The sequence below is a fragment of the Suncus etruscus genome, chromosome 9 (genome assembly GCF_024139225.1).
Source record: "Suncus etruscus isolate mSunEtr1 chromosome 9, mSunEtr1.pri.cur, whole genome shotgun sequence".
In the NCBI taxonomy this organism is placed as follows: Eukaryota; Metazoa; Chordata; class Mammalia; order Eulipotyphla; family Soricidae; genus Suncus; species Suncus etruscus.
Genome location: NC_064856.1, coordinates 25,614,309 through 25,631,470, shown reverse-complemented (window position 1 = coordinate 25,631,470; position 17,162 = coordinate 25,614,309). Strand labels below are relative to the sequence as shown.

Below are 17,162 nucleotides of genomic sequence, written 5' to 3'. Positions count from 1 at the left end.
TCCTTTCTTTTTTTTTTTGGGGGGGGGCAGGGGAGGGCTCATACCTGGCAGCACTCAGGGGTTATTCCTGGCTCTATGCTCAGAAATTGCTTCTGGCAGGCTCGGGAGACCATATGGGATGCCAGGATTTGAACCTCCGTCCTTCTGCATACAAGGCAAACACCTTACCTCCATGCTATCTCTCTGGCCCCACAAAACTTATTTTCAAGTTGCCCCATACACAAGTTTTGTTTTTTTTTTTACTGTGATCCCATACACCTTTCCATCTCTCTTCCTATGACCTCATAGACTAGTTGTTCTAGCCCTCTACCAATATGTACCAGCCAACGTTCTTCCTACTGTGACACCATAGACCAGGTTTATTTATGCTCCTGTAACCACATACACTAAACATTGTTCTTTCTATGACCCTGCAGGCCATTACTTCTTTTAACTATGACCCCATAAACCAGCTGTTCTTGCTCCTGACAACTCATAGACCAACTGTTATTTCCTATAATCCTATAGATCAGCCCTTCTTTCTACTGTGAACCCATAAACAGGCCATTCTTCTCCCTGGTACATGATAGAAAACAGCCTTGTTTTCTACCTGTACCCTAGTGAGCATCTCTTCTTCCTCCTAAATCATTAGACCGGTTTTTCTCTCCTGTGATCACACAGATCACCTGTGTTCTTCCTATGACTCTATCGAGCACATCTTTTTCTTATATACCAACTGTTCTTCCTCTGTGACCTTAAAACCATCTCTTGATTTTCTTTTGGCCTCATAGACCAGAAGATCTTTCTCCTTTGACCCCGTAGAACAAGTCTTATTCTTCATGTATTCCACTTAACAGCCCTTCTTTCTGTGACCCCAGAGACCTCTTTTCTCTTTCTTTGACCTCTTAGACCAGATATTCTTCCCCCTGCCACCACATAAACCAGCCCTTCTTCCTACTGTGGCCTCAAAATCTCACTTTGTTGCCCCTGTGGCCTCATAGACTGGCCATTGTTCTTCCTATGTCTCTAGTGATTGTTTCTTCTTCCTACTGTGACCCTAATGACAAGCTCATGTGACCACATAGATCATCCGTTGTTCTTCCTATGACCCTGTAGAACAGCCCTTCTTTCTACTTTGATCCAATAGACAAGCCTTTCTCTCCCTGTTAACCCAGAGAACAGCCCTTTTCCACCAGTGCTGCCAAGGACCATCCTTTCTTCCTCCTTTGACACCATAGACTAGTCCTTCTTCCTCCTTTGATTCATAGATAATCCTTAGTTCTTCATATGACCCTATAAGCTAACCCTTTATGCTGTGACCTCATAGACCAGCTCATCTTGACACTTTTTTCTTTTGTTGGTGGTTTTTGGGTCACACACGGCAGTGCTCAGGGGTTACTCCTGGCTATCTGCTCAGAAATCGCTCCTGGCAGGCACGGGGGGGGGGGGGGGGTGGGGTGGGACCATATGGGACGCCAGGATTCGAACCAACCACCTTAGATCTTGGATCGGCTGCTTGCAAGGCAAATGCCGCTGTGCTATCTCTCTGGCCCCTCTTCTTGCCAGTCTTATCACATATACCATCCATTGTTCTTTTATGATCATCTAAACTCACCTGTCTTCTGTGAACTCAGTGTTTCTTCTCAATTATGACCAGCCACTGTTCTTACTATCACCCTATAGATTAGCCACTTCCTCTGTGGCTCCATAGATTAGCCTTTCTTCTTCGTTACTTTATATAATAGCATTTTTTTTCCTGCCTGTGAACCTGTTGACCAGCTCTTGTTCTTCCTCTAACCCATTATCATTCCTTTTTCCTGTGACCCTATAGACCATCCCTTCCTGTTACCCTTTAGACATTGTGACTCCATAGACCAGTCTTCCTTCCTCTTGTGACCTTCTTGCTCTTTTTATGACTATAGACCAGACAGAAGAAAAATTCTGTCACTCAATAGACTGCTCATTTCTTCTTCTGACCTTATATACAAGAAATTCTCCCCCCTCTGACCCCATAGACTAACCCTTATTTCTTTAACCCCATAGACTAGTCATTCTTGCTTTTGTGACCACATAAGTTATGCTTTGTCTTTCTATGACAATTTAGATTAGCCCTTTTACTTATTGTGACCCCATATATCATGTCTTCTTGGCCTTGTGACCACATAGAAATTTTCTTTGTATGACCCTAAGACCAGCTGTTCTTTTCACTATGACCACCACCTGCTAGACCAACCAATTTGTCCTATGACCCATAGATCATTCTTCTTCCTCCTGTGATACCATAGACAAGCCATTGTTTCTTCTTTGGCATCATAGATCAGCTCTTCTTCCCTCTGTGGCCCTAAGGACCATCCCATCTTCCCATTGTGACTCTATAGACAAGCTCTTTCCATGTGATTACATAGATCAGCCCTTGTTCTTCCTATGACCACAAACCAGCCCTGATTTTCATTGTGACCCCATAACCAGCTGCTCTTGCTCCTATGATCACATAGACAGCCCTTTGTCTTCCTTTGACCTCATTGACAAGCCCTTCTGCCAGTGACCCATAGATAGACCAGGAATTTTTATTCTTGTGACCCCATAGATCATTCTTCCTTCTGTATCTCAATACACCAGTAATTTTTTCCTTTGTGACCCCATAGACCAGCCATTATCTCTTCTTGTTATGAGCTCTTATTCTTTTTGTGACACTATAGACCAGCCCTATTATCTACTGTGAAACAACAGACCTCCCCTTATTCTTTCTGTGACCTCATAAACCAGAAATTTTCTTCCATGTGGCCTATAGACCAGTCCTTCCTGTGATTCCATAGGCCAGCCCTATTCTTTACATATAACCTCACTGGCCACTCATTCTTTTTTCTGTGCCAACATAGACTTGCCATTGTTCTTTTATGACCCTGTAGACTTTTTTTTTTGCCTCTTAAATACAATGCTACGCCCCCCTTTTTTTCCACATGTACCCCTGCAGAACAAGCAGCTACTGCCTAAGTGGCCACCGCCACATCCTGGGGTCCATCAATCTTCGGTCACAGCATGAAGAGCTGCTGGTCTTGTCCAAGAACGCTCTTTGAAACGACCAAAGATTTACCCTTGTAAGCTAAGACATCATAGGACAATCCTTCTTCCTACAGTTACCATAGAGTCTTTGTCTTGTGATCACATAGAGCAGATCTTTTCCTCCTATAAATACCAAAGACCAGACATTCTTCCTTGGTGATTCCATAGACCTCACCTTTTGTTATTCCTGTGACCCCTTAGATCAAAAGTTCTTCCACCTGTGACTCCATAGATTAGTTCCTCTTCTTCCTATGACCCTATAGTCCAAACATTGTTCTTCCATTACCCGTATAGACCAGGCATTTTCCCCATTACCCCACAGGGAAGCCCTTCTCCCTGTGACCCCAAGACCAACCCTTCTTCCTCACGCAACTCCATAGACCAGTCCTTTTTTCTCCTTTGATCACATAGACCACACCATTTATTTCCCATGACCACATCCACCAGCCATTCTTCCTCTCAGCTCTTGTTCTATGACAATATAGACAAGCCCTTCTTTTTCTGGTGACCCTATAGACTAACTCTTATTCTTTCTATGTCACTATAGATGACCCATGATTCCACCTGTGACCCTATATACCAGTCCTTATTCTTCCATTCATCCCATAGACCATACATTCTTCCTTCTGTGACTCAATAGACCAGTTCTTCCTGTGACTCCCATAGACCAACCATTGTTCTTCCTATGACCCTATAAACTATTTCTGTTCCTACTGTGACCCCATAAATGAGCTGTTTTGTTTTCTTTTGTTTTTGTTTTTTGGATCACACCCGGCAGTGCTCAGGGTTAATTCCTGTTTCCATGCTCAGAAATCGCTCCCGGCAGGCTCGGGGGACCATATGGGATGCCGGGATTCAAACCACTGTCCTTCTGTATGCAAGGCAAATGCCCTACTTCCATGCTATTTCTCTGGTTTTTATCTCTATGAACACGTAGACCAGCCATTTTCATCCTATGACTCTATAGAGCAGCTATTCTTCCTCCCGTGACTACACAGACCAGCCTTGGTTTTCTGTGATCTCATAGAATAGACATTCTTAAACCTATGACCAAAAAGACTACCCTCATTCTTCCTATGGCTCCACAGACCAGCACTTGTTTTTCCTATAACCTCATAACCAGCCCTTCTTCCTGGGGTCCCATAGACCAGACATTCATCCCCCTGTGTCTCCATAGTCCAGTCTTCTTCTTGTATTCCCATAAACATTCTTCCCCATGTCTCCATGGAGCTATCCTTCTTCTTCCTATGACTTCATAATTCAGTCCTTATCTCTTCCTAAGACCACAGACATTCCATTCTTGCCCTTGTAAACACATAGTTCAGCCCTGTTCTTCCTTTGACCCCTTTTTCCTGTGACCCCAGAGACCAGACATTTTTTTCCTCTGTGACTCTCTATACTAGTCCTTCCTCCTGTGACACTATAGAGTCTATAGTATAGACCAATTCTTATTTCTTCCTATGACTCCATAAACTACCCTCTCTTCCAACTTGACCTCAACCTTCTTCCCCCTTTGATCCCATAGAGCAGCCCTTCTTCCTACTATGACCCAAATACCAGCCTTCTCCTTGATACCCAATAAACAGCCCTTCTGCATATGACCCCAGCTTTTCTTCATTATTTCAACCCATAGACCTGAGATTTTTTTCTATATGTGACCCTGGAATCAAGCCCTTCTTACACTTTTTACCCCAAAGATCAGCCCTTCTTTCTCATGTATCCCCATAGAAGTCAGTCAGTCTTTCTTTCTTTCTTTCTTTCTTTCTTTCTTTCTTTCTTTCTTTCTTTCTTTCTTTCTTTCTTTCTTTCTTTCTTTCTTTCTTTCTTTCTTTCTTTCTTTCTTTCTTTCTTTCTTTCTTTCTTTCTTTCTTCTTTCCTTCCTTCCTTCCTTCCTCCTTCCTTCCTTCCTTCCTTCCTTCCTTCCTTCCTTCCTTCCTTCCTTCCTTCCTTCCTTCCTTCCTTCCTTCCTTTCTTTCTTTCTCCATTTTTCTTTCTCTCCTTCCTTTCTTTCTTTTCCCCTTCCTTCTTTCCTTCCTTCCTTCCTCCCTCCCTCCCTTCCTTCCTTCCTCTTTTCTCTCCCTCCCTCCCTCCCTTCCTTTCTTTCTTCCTTCCTCCCTTCCTTCTCTCCCTCCTTTTCTCCCCCATCCCTCCCTCCTTCCCTCCCCCATCCCTCCTTCCTTCCTTCCTTCCTTCCTTCCTTCCTTCCTTCCTTTCTTCCTTCCTTCCTTTCTTCCTTCCTCCCTCCCTCCCTCCCTCCCTTCCTTCCTTCCTTCCTTCCTTCCTTCCTTCCTTCCTTCCTCCTTCCTTCCTTCCTTCCTCCCTTCCTTTCTTCCTTCTTTCTTTTAGACCAGACCTTGTTCTTTCTGTGATCCCATAGGTCAGTCTTGTTTTTCCTATAGCTTCACAAACCAGCTCTTCCTACAATTACCCCATAGACTAGCCCTTATTCCTGTGACCCAATGCACCAGTCTTTCTTCCCTCTATAACAGGGACTCAATTTACCTGGGGGCCACAGGAGGCAAAGTTGGGGTGAGGCAGGGCCGCATAATGGATTTCACAAAAAAAAAGCCTCAAACGTCATTATTAACAGTTTTAATTATTTCTTCTAAACATGAATAGAACATTGAAGATCATGAACAGTTCTTCTAAACATGGCATCTTTTGCCTATTCCTTGCTGTCAGAGACTTGACAGCACTTCTCACTAATCTGAACCACATTTGGCTTTAGAGAGGAAGCAGTTGAGACCCTCAGTATGGCTTGAAGATGATCATCATTAAGTCTAGACCTGTACTTTGACTTAGTGAAATTCAATGTGGAGAATAACTTTTCACACAAATATGTACTCCCAAAAAGGCACATGGTGCGCTTGAACATTCGGGAAAGCTCAGGGAAGCTGGGGGGCAATTCTCTCAAAAATTGCCCATGCATGTCTGCTTTTCCACTAATCTCCCTGAACTTGGCTTTGAGATCAGAGTTGCATTGCAGGTCAATGGGCTCCATTTGAAGCACAGGAGGGGCATCTTGAACATCAAAGAAAAAGGGGTCCACAAAAATTTGGAAAGTGGCTCTGTGCTTTTTGAAGTCTGCAAATCTGTGATCAAATTCCTTCTCTAGCTTAAAAATAGCATCAACATATTTCTCACCACTGAATGGTATGTCTGCATCCACAAGTTCCTTGCATGCTGGGAAATGGCAAAGGTTTGTCTGAGAGAGCTGGGATTTCCATAACACAAGTGTTGTGGAGAATGCTCTCACGTTGTCATAGGCAGCACTGATAAGCTGCCCCTGGCCTTGTAACATCTTGTTTAGTACATTCAGCTGATGTGTGATGTCAACAAGAAAAGCTAAGTCCATGAGCCATTTGTGATCACTCAACTCAGAAACAGCATTCCCATCCTTCTCCATGAAGGCTTTCACTTCTTCGCTCAACTCAAAAAATCTTTTCAGGACATTTCCCCTGCTGAGCCAATGTACCTCAGTGAAATAGAGCACATCTCCATATTCTGACTTCATTTCCTCTAAAAAAGCACGGAACCTCCTGTGCTTTAAGCCCCTGTATCTGATTTGGTTGATGCATTTTACAACAACAGACATCACATTGTCACATGGCAGGCATTTACTGCAAAGGGCCTGCTGATGGATAATGCAGTGAAGATCAATGGCCTTCTCTATACCCTCCTCTTCAAGTTTTTTTTTTGAACAAGGGCCACCAGTCCATTTTTCCTCCCTGTCATCGATGGTGCTCCATCGGTTATTATTCCAACAAACCTCTTCCATGGCAAACCTTCATTCTCAATGGCATCACACAGATGCCGAAATATCTCATTAGCGGTGGTCTGGCCGTGCATTGGAATTATTGTGAGCAGCTCCTCTGTCAATTCAAAATTGCAATCAACACCATGGACATAAATTGTGAGCTGCGCAGTATCTGTTATATCTGTGCCCTCGTCAAGAGCAACTGAGTATGCATCAAAAATTTGGCTTTCTCACACAGTTGATGATAAGTGTCACTTGACATGTCAGAAATGTGCTCTGCCACAGTGTTGGCAGAAAGGCTGATTTTGCTAAACTGACCTTTCTTTTCCGGACAGATAATACTGGCAGCCTGTAACATGCATTTTTTAACAAACTCTCCTTCTGTGAATGGTTTCTCTGCCTTAGCAATCATCTCACTAACCATGTAACTAGCTTTGACTGATGCAACATTCTCTTTGGTTGCTTTCTTGAAGAAATCTTGTTGCCTCATTAGACATGCTTTAAGACTGGCAACCTGCTTGACTCTCTCATTTCCTTAATATTTTGCACATTCCTCAGCGTTTTTAGTTGAATAATGGCGTTTCAAGTTGTATTCCTTGTGCACTGCAACTTTCTCTGAGCAAATAAGACATGTGGGGATGCCCCTGTGCTCAGCAAAGAAATACTGCATCTCCCACTTTTCCTGAAATTGTCTGTGCTCGTCATCAATCTTTCTCTTCACTGCAGGCTTTGATGAAGTCATGATGAAGGTATGACAAAATCTAATTCTGTAATAAACTTCTCTCCCTTCTCTCCCTTAGGCCTCCGATAATGCAAGGGATAGCGGGCAGGAGCAGTGGAAATGATGTCTGCGCTAGGCACAAAGTATTCATGATTATTCACTTACTGAATATTCGCAATAAAAAATCATATTAGTAAGAAAAAAATCGCAAAAAATCGCATTAAACATTTGCATACCCCGAACAGAACTGCAATTTTTTTCTTACTAATGCGATTTTTATTGCGATTATTCGGTAAGCGAATAATCACGAATACTGCGATATTTGAAGGCCGGCTGCAGGCCACAAAATGTTGTACGGAGGGCTGCAAACGGCCCACGGGCCGCGAGTTTGAGACCCCTGCTCTATAAGCACACTAACCAGCCTTGTACTTATGATCCAATAAACCAGCTCCTCTTGAACCTATAGACTGGCTCTTCTTCCTCCTGATACCTCATTAACCAGCCCTTTTTCCTGTAACCCCATAAACCAGCCCTTGTTCTTCCTGTGACCTGATAGACCAGTTTTTTTTTCCTCCTGTGACCCCATAGAACAGCTTCTCCCTGTGACCAAAATGACAGGCCTTGTTCTTTGTATGACATCATCGATCTGCCCATCCTCCCATTGTGACCCCATAGACGAATCCTTGTCCCTCCTGTTACCCCATAGACTAGCCATTTTTTCCTAAAACTGCCCTTCTTCCCTCTGTAGCCCATAGATAAAATCTTGTTCCTTCAGTGACTCTATAGATCAATCTTGTTTTTCCTATGACTTAATAGATTATCCTTTCTTTCTGAGACCCCATAGACTAGCTGTTCTTCTTCCTATGACCCTATAAACCATCCCTTCTTCCTCCTGTAACTTCATACCCCATCCCTTCTTCCCTCCATGAACACATAGACCTGCCTTAGATTTCTGATGACCCCTTAGACCAGCTCTTTTTCCTCTTGTGAATCTATAAAATGGCCCTTCTTATTCCTATCACCCCATAGGTCAGCCCTTTTCCCCTTTGTTAACACACAAGCCAACCTTTGTACTTCCTATGACCCCTTAGACCAGTATTATTTTTCCTCTTGTGATGCTTGTAGACTTGCACTTCTTTATGTGACCCTGTAGACCAGCCCTTCTCTTTTATTTGTACCCATAGACCAGCTCTTCCTCATCTGACCCCAGAGTACAGCCCTTCATCATGTGAACACATAAGACAATCCCTTCTTTCTCCTGAACCCTCATAGATGAGACTTCTTCCTTTAACTCCATAAACTATCCTTTCTGTTCCTGTTACCCCTGACAAACCTTTGTTTTTTCCAGTGGCCCACATAGGTCAGGGTTCTGTCCCATTATCCCATAGATCATCCATTCTTCCCACCTGTGATCACATAGATCAGCCTTTATTCTTCCTATGACCCTATAGACCAGCTGTTCTTCCTCCTGTGACTCCAAAGACCAAACCTTATTCTTTTTATGGTTGCATAGACCAGCCTTTCTCCCCCCGCTTTTATCACATAGACTTCTTCCTGTGAATTCTTCTTCCTTCTTAATGTGAATCCATGAACCAATCCTCTTCCTCCTGTGACCCTATAGACCAGCCATTTTTCCTTGTGTTCCCTCATAGAGTAACCCTTCTGGTTTGTCACTTCATAGACCAGCCATTTTTCCTTTGTTATTCAGAGACCATCCCTTCTTCCTTTGACCCCATAGACCGGCTCTTCTTCCTCATGGAACCCATATATAGCCCTTCTTCCTCATGTGACCTGAGTCCACTCTTTTTCCTCTGTGATCCCCTAAACCAGCCTTAGTCCTTCTTCTTCCTGTTACCTCATAGACCAGCTCTTCTTCCTTTGACCACATAGACTATTCCTTCTTCCCTTTGGTAAATCCATATGTGTGAATCTTTTCTCTGTGAATTCATAGACCAGCCCTTCTTCCCTTGTGATCAGCACTTGTTCTCCCTGTTACACCTTAAATCAGTCCTTTCTCCTGTAACCCCATCGACCAGTCCTTTACCTGTGACCTCATAGACCAGCCCTTCCTCCTATGACCCAATTAGCCCTTCTTTCTTCTGTGACCCTATAAACCAGTCCTCTTCCCCCTTTGACCCCATAAAACAATCCTATTCCCCCTGTGATCCCATAGACCAGCCATCTTTCTTCTGTAACCCCATAGACCAGCTCTTCTCTCTTCCTGTGACCTTATATACCTATGACCAAATAGCTCTTGTACTTCCTATGACTTCATTTACCAGCCTTTCTGTTCCCTCATACACAAGTCTTTCTTCCCTGTTACCTCATAGACCAGACTTTCTTCCACCTGTTACCTTATAAATCAGCTCTTCTTTCTTTGACCCCATAAACTAGCCCTTCTTCCTCATATGAATCTGCATACTAGCCCTTCTTCCTCATGTTACCCCAGGGTACAGCTCTTCTTTTTCCTGCATCTTCATAGACCAACCATTCTTCCTATGCTCCCACTGACCAGCCTTCTCTTCCCATGTGGCCCTTTAGACCAGAATTTGTTCCTCCTGTTAACCCCTACACCACTCCTTTTCCCCATTAACCAATCCTTCCTCCTGTGACCTCATAGATCAACACTTTTTCCTTCTGTGGCCCCATAATCTAACCCTTCTATCTCCTGTGACCTCATAGACCAGTCTTTCTTCTTCTGACTCCATAGACCAGCCATTCATCCTGTTACCCCATAATACCTTTCCTTCTTTCCCCTGTGATTCTAAATACCTTTCCTTCTTCCTCTGTGACCCCTAGACAAACCCTTCTTCCCCTTTGACCCTTAGACCATTCCTTCTTCCACCTATCACTCTTTTGACTAGCCCTTATTTTTCCTAAGATCCTGTAGTCCAGCCTTTCTTCTTCTTCCTATAAGCCTTTCTTTTCTTCCTACTGTGTCCCTGACCTTTGCCTTCCCTGTCTGCTTCATGCTGTGTCCTCAAGCCTATTTGAGTAGATGTTGGACTGGTTGTGCTTTCATCAGTTTCTTAGGGAGAGTAATACTTGCCCTGCAAAACAAACATCTTTGAGGACTGGGTCTGTTCTGGTCTTTAGCACAGGAACAAGGTTTGAAACTCTTTCGGGCAACTTTGGGTAGGGAGTAGTTAGGACAGTGTGAGATCTCCATGAGATCCCAGGTGGGACTGCCTTCTCACAATTGGACTTTCACCTTCCAGTACTTGAAGCAGGAGGCACTGAATAGAGAAGACTGCCCTGGAATCATTGGCTGAGCAAGTGGGAGACATCTTTGACAACTCTTAGAACTTGTGAGCCAACCCTAAAATATAATGGCAGAAAGCCAGGTTAAAGGCCCAGGGTACCTGTCTGGGCAGTAGGGGGCTAGAGGCAGAAAAGCTCAGTAGGAGGCCGGAGGCAGAAAAGCTCAATATTGCACTACTGCTGAAGAATCAAGGGGAATGTAAAATACAAAGTGAACTCAGAACTAAAAGGGACAGCCATGGGTGGGTGGCACCAGGAGCTTTTCCTCACTTGGATGCCCCTCTTACTCCTTGAAATTGAGATCCCTGTGGTGTCCTGAGAGGTGAACTGAAGGCAGGGAAACAGACGTGCACACTCTGAGACTCTGGGCCCACCATCCCCGACTTCTGCTCTTGCAGTGAAATCTGGAACCCAGTAGTTGCTTTTTCTGAACATTTGCTATGGCTCTGGGCACTTTCTCAGTGGAAAACCATAGGTGGCTGGCATGGTGGTATCAGGGATTCATGAGCCTTTGCAGCCTGGGAGCTCTGGGGCCGCTCTGGGGCTCCCTTTGTTCCCATCTCCATTTCTTCATAGTGGTTATAAAGGCAGAAAGTAGCCTGTGGCTGTGAACCAGAATCAGTGATAAAACAGTTGTGAGTGCTTTGCTTCTGAAGCTAATGGAAGGCCACTAGGCTTGGGATTTAGGGCCTCATCTCAGCTAGACTAGTTTACTTAAGAGGTGGGGACATTACTATTCCCATTTTATTAAAAGGAAAGACAAAGCCAATTAAATTTAGCTTGAACAAATTGAGCATAATAAATTGTTGATTTTTTTTTAATATATCAGTAGCCTCCCCCAAAATAAAAGTAACTGCTTCAGCAGAGCTTGCTTCAGTAATGTAGGCAATGCCACTGGTTTGGTGACTATTCTCTAGTTCAGATGGTAGCCAGAGAGCTGCTCAGAGGCTAGTCTTACTTCTCAGGCACACATTAGGTGTACTTCCCAGTTCAAAGAAAATTTTCTGGACAAATTCTTGTGGGCTACCTTGGGCTACCTGCCCATCTCTACACCAGCATTGGGCAAGGGGAAAGAAGATACTGATTGGCCAGTCCAAGCTCACCGAGTCTCTAGAGTTGGGAGGTTTTGCCCATTTTGCTCTCGGGAGTAGGAAGCTCTGTAAAAGGAGATGTTCCCAAATTGTGGGGCACTGGTCCTGCATACCCTGAACTGTCACTTCTTCCTCTCTTCGGGTATTGAAATGCACATTTGGAACCTGCAGCCAACAGCAAAGTGAGGTACTTCTTTGTGTTTCTTATTCACTGTAGAAGCTGTTGCTGGCTCGAGACCACACTGGGAGTTATTTCTCTGCACTAGCCCAAGTCACCTTCCTGTCATTCCTGCAGCCACTGGCAGGGAGAAGCAGTGGGTGGCATGGGACCCAAGAGCTAAGGCCTTGGATTTTGGAGTTGGAGATAGGATCTTAGAGTCCTGGAAACAGAGGAGGGAGACAGGACACTGGTATGCATGAGGCTGGATTACAGGCAGGGGCTGGGTGACAATCTCTGTAGAATGAAGGATAAGGGCCTCCTGAGCTTAGCGCTGGAGATCCCAAAGACCTCAGAAACATTTTTCTTCCTTCTTCTGGCAGCCTGAACTACGGGGGACTCTGCTTGGCCTCAGATGCACAGTTCAGTGACTTTTTGGGTAGCATGGGGCCCGCCCAATTTGTGGGTCGCCAGACCCTGGCCACCACACCCATGGGTAAGTATCCCCAAATTGGTTCACCATGTGTGTGTTTGTATGGGGGGGGGGGTCGGGGTCCTATCAGCAGCCTGTATCTCTCCTCCTTCCTCCAGCTTTAGGCTGGTTCATCCCTACCCAGGTCTCTGCAAAACCAGTACTTTGTATAGACATTGGTTCTGTTTTGGAGATGTGGTGGGCAGGAGGTAAACATGGGAACTCAATTTTTGCTTGAGCTTCTGGTCCACTCCCCAGTCTCATCTCAGGGACCTCTTGCAGGGGACGTGGAGATCGGCTTGCAAGAGAGGAATGGTCAGCTGGAAGTGGACATCATTCAGGCTCGAGGACTGACCGCCAAGCCAGGCTCCAAGACGCTGCCAGGTAGGCCAAGGCGAGGCTGACAGCAGGGTGGAAGTCTTGAGGGTGAGTGGGTTCAGAAGAAAATCAAGACTGTGCAGTCTGGAGAGAGTACAGCAGGGAAGGCTCTTGCCTTGCACAAGACTGACCAGGATTTGATCCCAAACTCTTCCAGAAGTGATCCCTGAACACAGAGCCAGGAGTGATCCCTGAGCACACTTAGGTATGCTTCCTGACTTAATAATGACTGCTCCCAAGTGGAAAAGGGAGGGGAGCCTTTGTTCCAACCCATGAATCCTCTGGAATTGGTGGCTTAGGGTTGGTTCTGAGGACCAATTGAGATTGTTTTAACCTTACTGGTATCTCCTTGTCTGTACCCCCTAATCCTGATTGTGTACCTGGCCCGTGGTGATTGACCAACAGTTACTTGAGTGGGTCAGTTGTGGCTGTAATTTAGAGAAAGGGTGGATGAGCCTTGAGATGGGAGAAAAACTGGTGAGTCCAGAGTGAGCAAAGGAAGCCAAGAATGAGTAGGCCACCGTAGGGCTGCTTTCTTGCTTTGGAGGGCCTGGTCTGGAATTCATCGCAGTGGTCTGTGTCCCCAGCGGCCTACATCAAGGCTTACCTGTTGGAGAATGGCGTCTGCATTGCCAAGAAGAAGACCAAAGTTGCACGCAAGTCACTGGACCCACTGTATAACCAGGTGCTGCTGTTTCCGGAGAGTCCACAGGGCAAAGTCCTTCAGGTGAGGAGCACTGAGGGGTGGGGAGTAGGAGAGAAATGGAATCTCCAGAGGAAAGGGGATTAGTCTCTGGTAGCTTCCCATGCTGGAACGAGAAATCTGTGGCTATTCTGAGCTCTTCAACTCTTCAGCTCACCAGAAACTTGGAAAAATTCCCTCTCTGAGCCTAGCCCACTCATCTATGAAATGGGGGAGGGGGTTACCAACCATCCCAAACATGTCATCAATGAGTAGGCTCTGGTTACTGTACATCCTCTTTCACCTTGGTGGTCAGAGGGGCCTGAGAGGGATTTGGCTTTCTGGCCATGGGAAAAAGCCTGCTGATTTGTCATACCTGAAGCTAGAGACCCAGCAATGAACGCTCCAGGAACCCTTGATCTGTGGGTGCCGAGTTGCCACTTGGGTACCTCAGAAAGCAGATAAGTGGAGCCAAGGTGCCACAGGTGGTCAAGGCAGTGGGACTGGGGTCAGGCCAGGGAGTGCAGGCAGGTCCTGTGTAAAGCAGAGCTTTGCCAACCAATAAACTGAGACCCAGCAGTGAGTGAGGAAGGTGAGTCAGAGCATCTCAGCAAGTGTTTTTCTTGTAGGCAGTGAAATTCAGCCTGTAGGTTGGACATCTCTTGTCCCTCAAAGCTGGGATTCCAGGGTGTGTAGGCCTGGGATAGGGAGGCCAGGAGAGGAGAACTATATTGGTGACAGGAAAAAGGTATCAGGCTTGTTTTTTGTTTTGTTTCATTTGATGGAAACCAAACCTAGTGGTGCTTGGATGCTGCTCCTACAGCTCGGGCCCCACTCTCAGCAGTGTTTGGGCCACGATGGGAGAATCAGGAATTGAAGCTGGGGTTTCCACAGGCCACGCCTGTGTGGCTTTAAGAGACAGTAGCATCCAGAAGATTTGGATACCCAAGGCCAAAACAAACCAGTACAAACTCAAACCAAACTGCTGTATCTGTCTTGCAGGTCATCGTGTGGGGGAACTACGGACGGATGGAGCGGAAGCAGTTCATGGGTGTGGCCCGAGTGCTGCTGGAGGAACTGGACTTAAGCACCTTAGCTGTGGGCTGGTACAAGCTCTTCCCCACCTCCTCCATGGTGGACCCAGCCACAGGGCCCCTGCTCCGGCAGGCATCCCAACTGTCCCTCGAGAGCACCGTGGGGCCCTGTGGTGAGAGGTCTTAGTGGCAGAATTGGGAAGGGGCTCCCCCAGATGGCCTAACGACCACCCAGCCCCAACCTGGGGCCCCAGGCTCAGGGGCACTTTGAACACAGGAGGATGGGGCTTTCCGCCAGAGTGGGGAAGCAGAACGGGGAAACCTGCCCCCACTCGGGCCCCTCCTCACCCTCCCCCCCTTGGCCTCCTATCCCCATCCCCGAGACCCTCCTTCTCCCAAGGGATTGGCTGCACTTTTGACTTGGCTGGTTTTTGACCTGGAGGGTGTGGCCGCTGTGCTAAGAAAGGAAAGACTGAGGTGGCAGAGTGCCCCCCTCTGCCCTCACCCTGCCCGACTGCTCTCCTTCTTGTCCTCCTTGGAAGCTCGCTGCCCGGAGCCAAGTCCAGAACCCTGCGGCCATCTCCATGGTGCCAATTACCAGCAAGTGTCTTTCTGCGGCACCGGGTTCAGGCAGCTACTCCTGCCCCAGAGCTGATGGGGCAGTTTTGCAAGGATCCGGAGCCAGCTCCGGGGGTGCCCAGGGCACCCCCCACACACACTGGAAAAGGAGCTCAGGCCTCCCTCCGCCCACCTGTGGGAGGAGCTTTGCCGCTGCCCGTCTGAGTTCATCAGTTCGTTCACCCCTTCCTGCAACTTTTGGAAGTGGGGGTCAGCAGGGACTGAAGGAGAAGAGGAGGTACCCGGGCACTGACCTTGGGGCCCTCTGCCCATTGGGGTTGCAACAAGCTACTTTGGAAACATCTGGCAGACTGCATGGACTCTCGTATTCTGGGGACAAACTGCGGAGGACCATGATTTTTTCCCCCAGAACCTCAGCTCAGAGCTTGCCACCTCTGCATTTTAGGGGTGAGGCGCAGAGAACGAGTCTGAGAAAAGATGGGATGGGACTACTTGTGGTGCCCAGGTGAGGGTTTCCTGAGTGGGAAAATTCCCTCCTTGTTGGGTGAAGTCAAAGGTCATTTTATCTAACACCCCCACCCCAGCCTCATGAGGTCTGGGGAGGCAACATGGACCCCAATTTTAAGTCTTTTTTTCAACAAACCATCCTATCCTGAGGTCAACACCCACTGCTCTGGCTTCACTGACCTTGGCTCAAGGACAGATCAAAAGCCTGAGACAGGGCACCGGTGGGGGCCTTTGGGAGACCCTTTGCATGCTGGGGAGTTCAGAGGCCCCTCTTTATAGAAGCACATTCCTGCCACTTCACCCCACATCCCCGGGCGCCAGCAGCCCCTTCACCCCTTTAGCCAGTCCTCATGGAGGGCTTAGCTCAGCTTAGCTGGTAGTTAGTGTTCTCAGCCCTGGGCTCTGTTCTTCACGCACACATAGTCCCTAAGGGCCCAGGGCAGGGGCGCAAGGGGTCCCATGTCCACAAGCTGGCACCCCACTTGGCGCTGGCCTGCGCCTGATCCTGCACATCTCTCCCCAACTTCCTTCACCCCTGTAGGGCTGTAGCTCAGCTACCCACTATACTCAGATGTTCGTTCGTTGTTTTGTTCTTGGGAATGGTTTTGATTTGTGAAGCTCCCGAGGCTGTGGGCCTGGGGCAGGGCTGGGCTGTGGACTGCACCCCCTGGAGCCCTCCTGGAGCCCCCTCATATCCCTACCCCTGTTTAAGCCTCAGGATCTCCTCTGAAGTTGTTTGGCACTCCTCTCTCTATTCCACACCCCAAGTGATAAACACTACCAGGAGAGGGATGTCCCCTTCATCTGGGAAGGCTACAGAGCTTCCTGGGATAGGAGTGGGGCTCCCAAAGTCAGGGCAAATGGGATAGGGACCCCCAGAAACAGCCCTCCTCTGGCCCTGGCTTTGGCTCATGTGACCCTCTGCTTTTACTCATAGATCAGCAGAGCCTGGAAGCCCCTCTGCATCCACATCCACATAGGTCACATAGGTAAGAAAGAAAAGAAAGAGAGAGAGAGAAAGAAAGGAATGAAAGAAAGAAATAAAGAAAGGAAGAAAGAAGAAAGAAAAGAGAAAGAAAGTCAGGGTGAAAGAGAGATAGGAGAGAGATCTTAAGCAATAACATCATCCTGGGGGTTGTCTCCCCCTCAGCAACTTCCTTGTTTGTTCTGTGAAATTCCAGCTGCCTCCCAGAGGGGCAATTGTGGGGCACCCTGTTTCTGTGTGTCATTGTTATGAGTTTGAGGCTCCACTAGTATGGAAACTACAGTCTGGCTCCCCCAAGGAAGGGGGCTTATGGGGAACTGGAGGGACTGTTATCACCATTTCCTTCTGGAACCTTCCAGCCTAGCCTGACATGCTGCTGTCTGACCCTTTACCAGCTCAGACCCCACCATTCAAAGAGGAGGGGTTATGGGATTTATTACTGGGGGGTGACAGGGGCCTGGAGTAGAGGAACCTTTGTTCCATCTATGGGTCAGAG

The 17,162-nt window shown here is 47.0% G+C and overlaps 1 protein-coding gene across 1 annotated transcript in view; it reads left to right on the top strand.

Annotated features, from left to right (window-relative positions):
- The window catches only part of RIMS4 (regulating synaptic membrane exocytosis 4), a 77,369-nt gene extending 60,663 nt beyond the window's left edge, over positions 1-16,706 (top strand). Inside the window, exons 3-6 of the mRNA XM_049779342.1 lie at positions 12,413-12,525; positions 12,784-12,885; positions 13,467-13,606; positions 14,564-16,706. Coding sequence (XP_049635299.1) covers positions 12,413-12,525; positions 12,784-12,885; positions 13,467-13,606; positions 14,564-14,782 — 574 coding nt within the window. The 3' untranslated portion in view covers positions 14,783-16,706. The remainder of the gene's footprint in view (positions 1-12,412; positions 12,526-12,783; positions 12,886-13,466; positions 13,607-14,563) is intronic.
- The last annotated feature ends 456 nt before the right edge of the window (positions 16,707-17,162 follow it).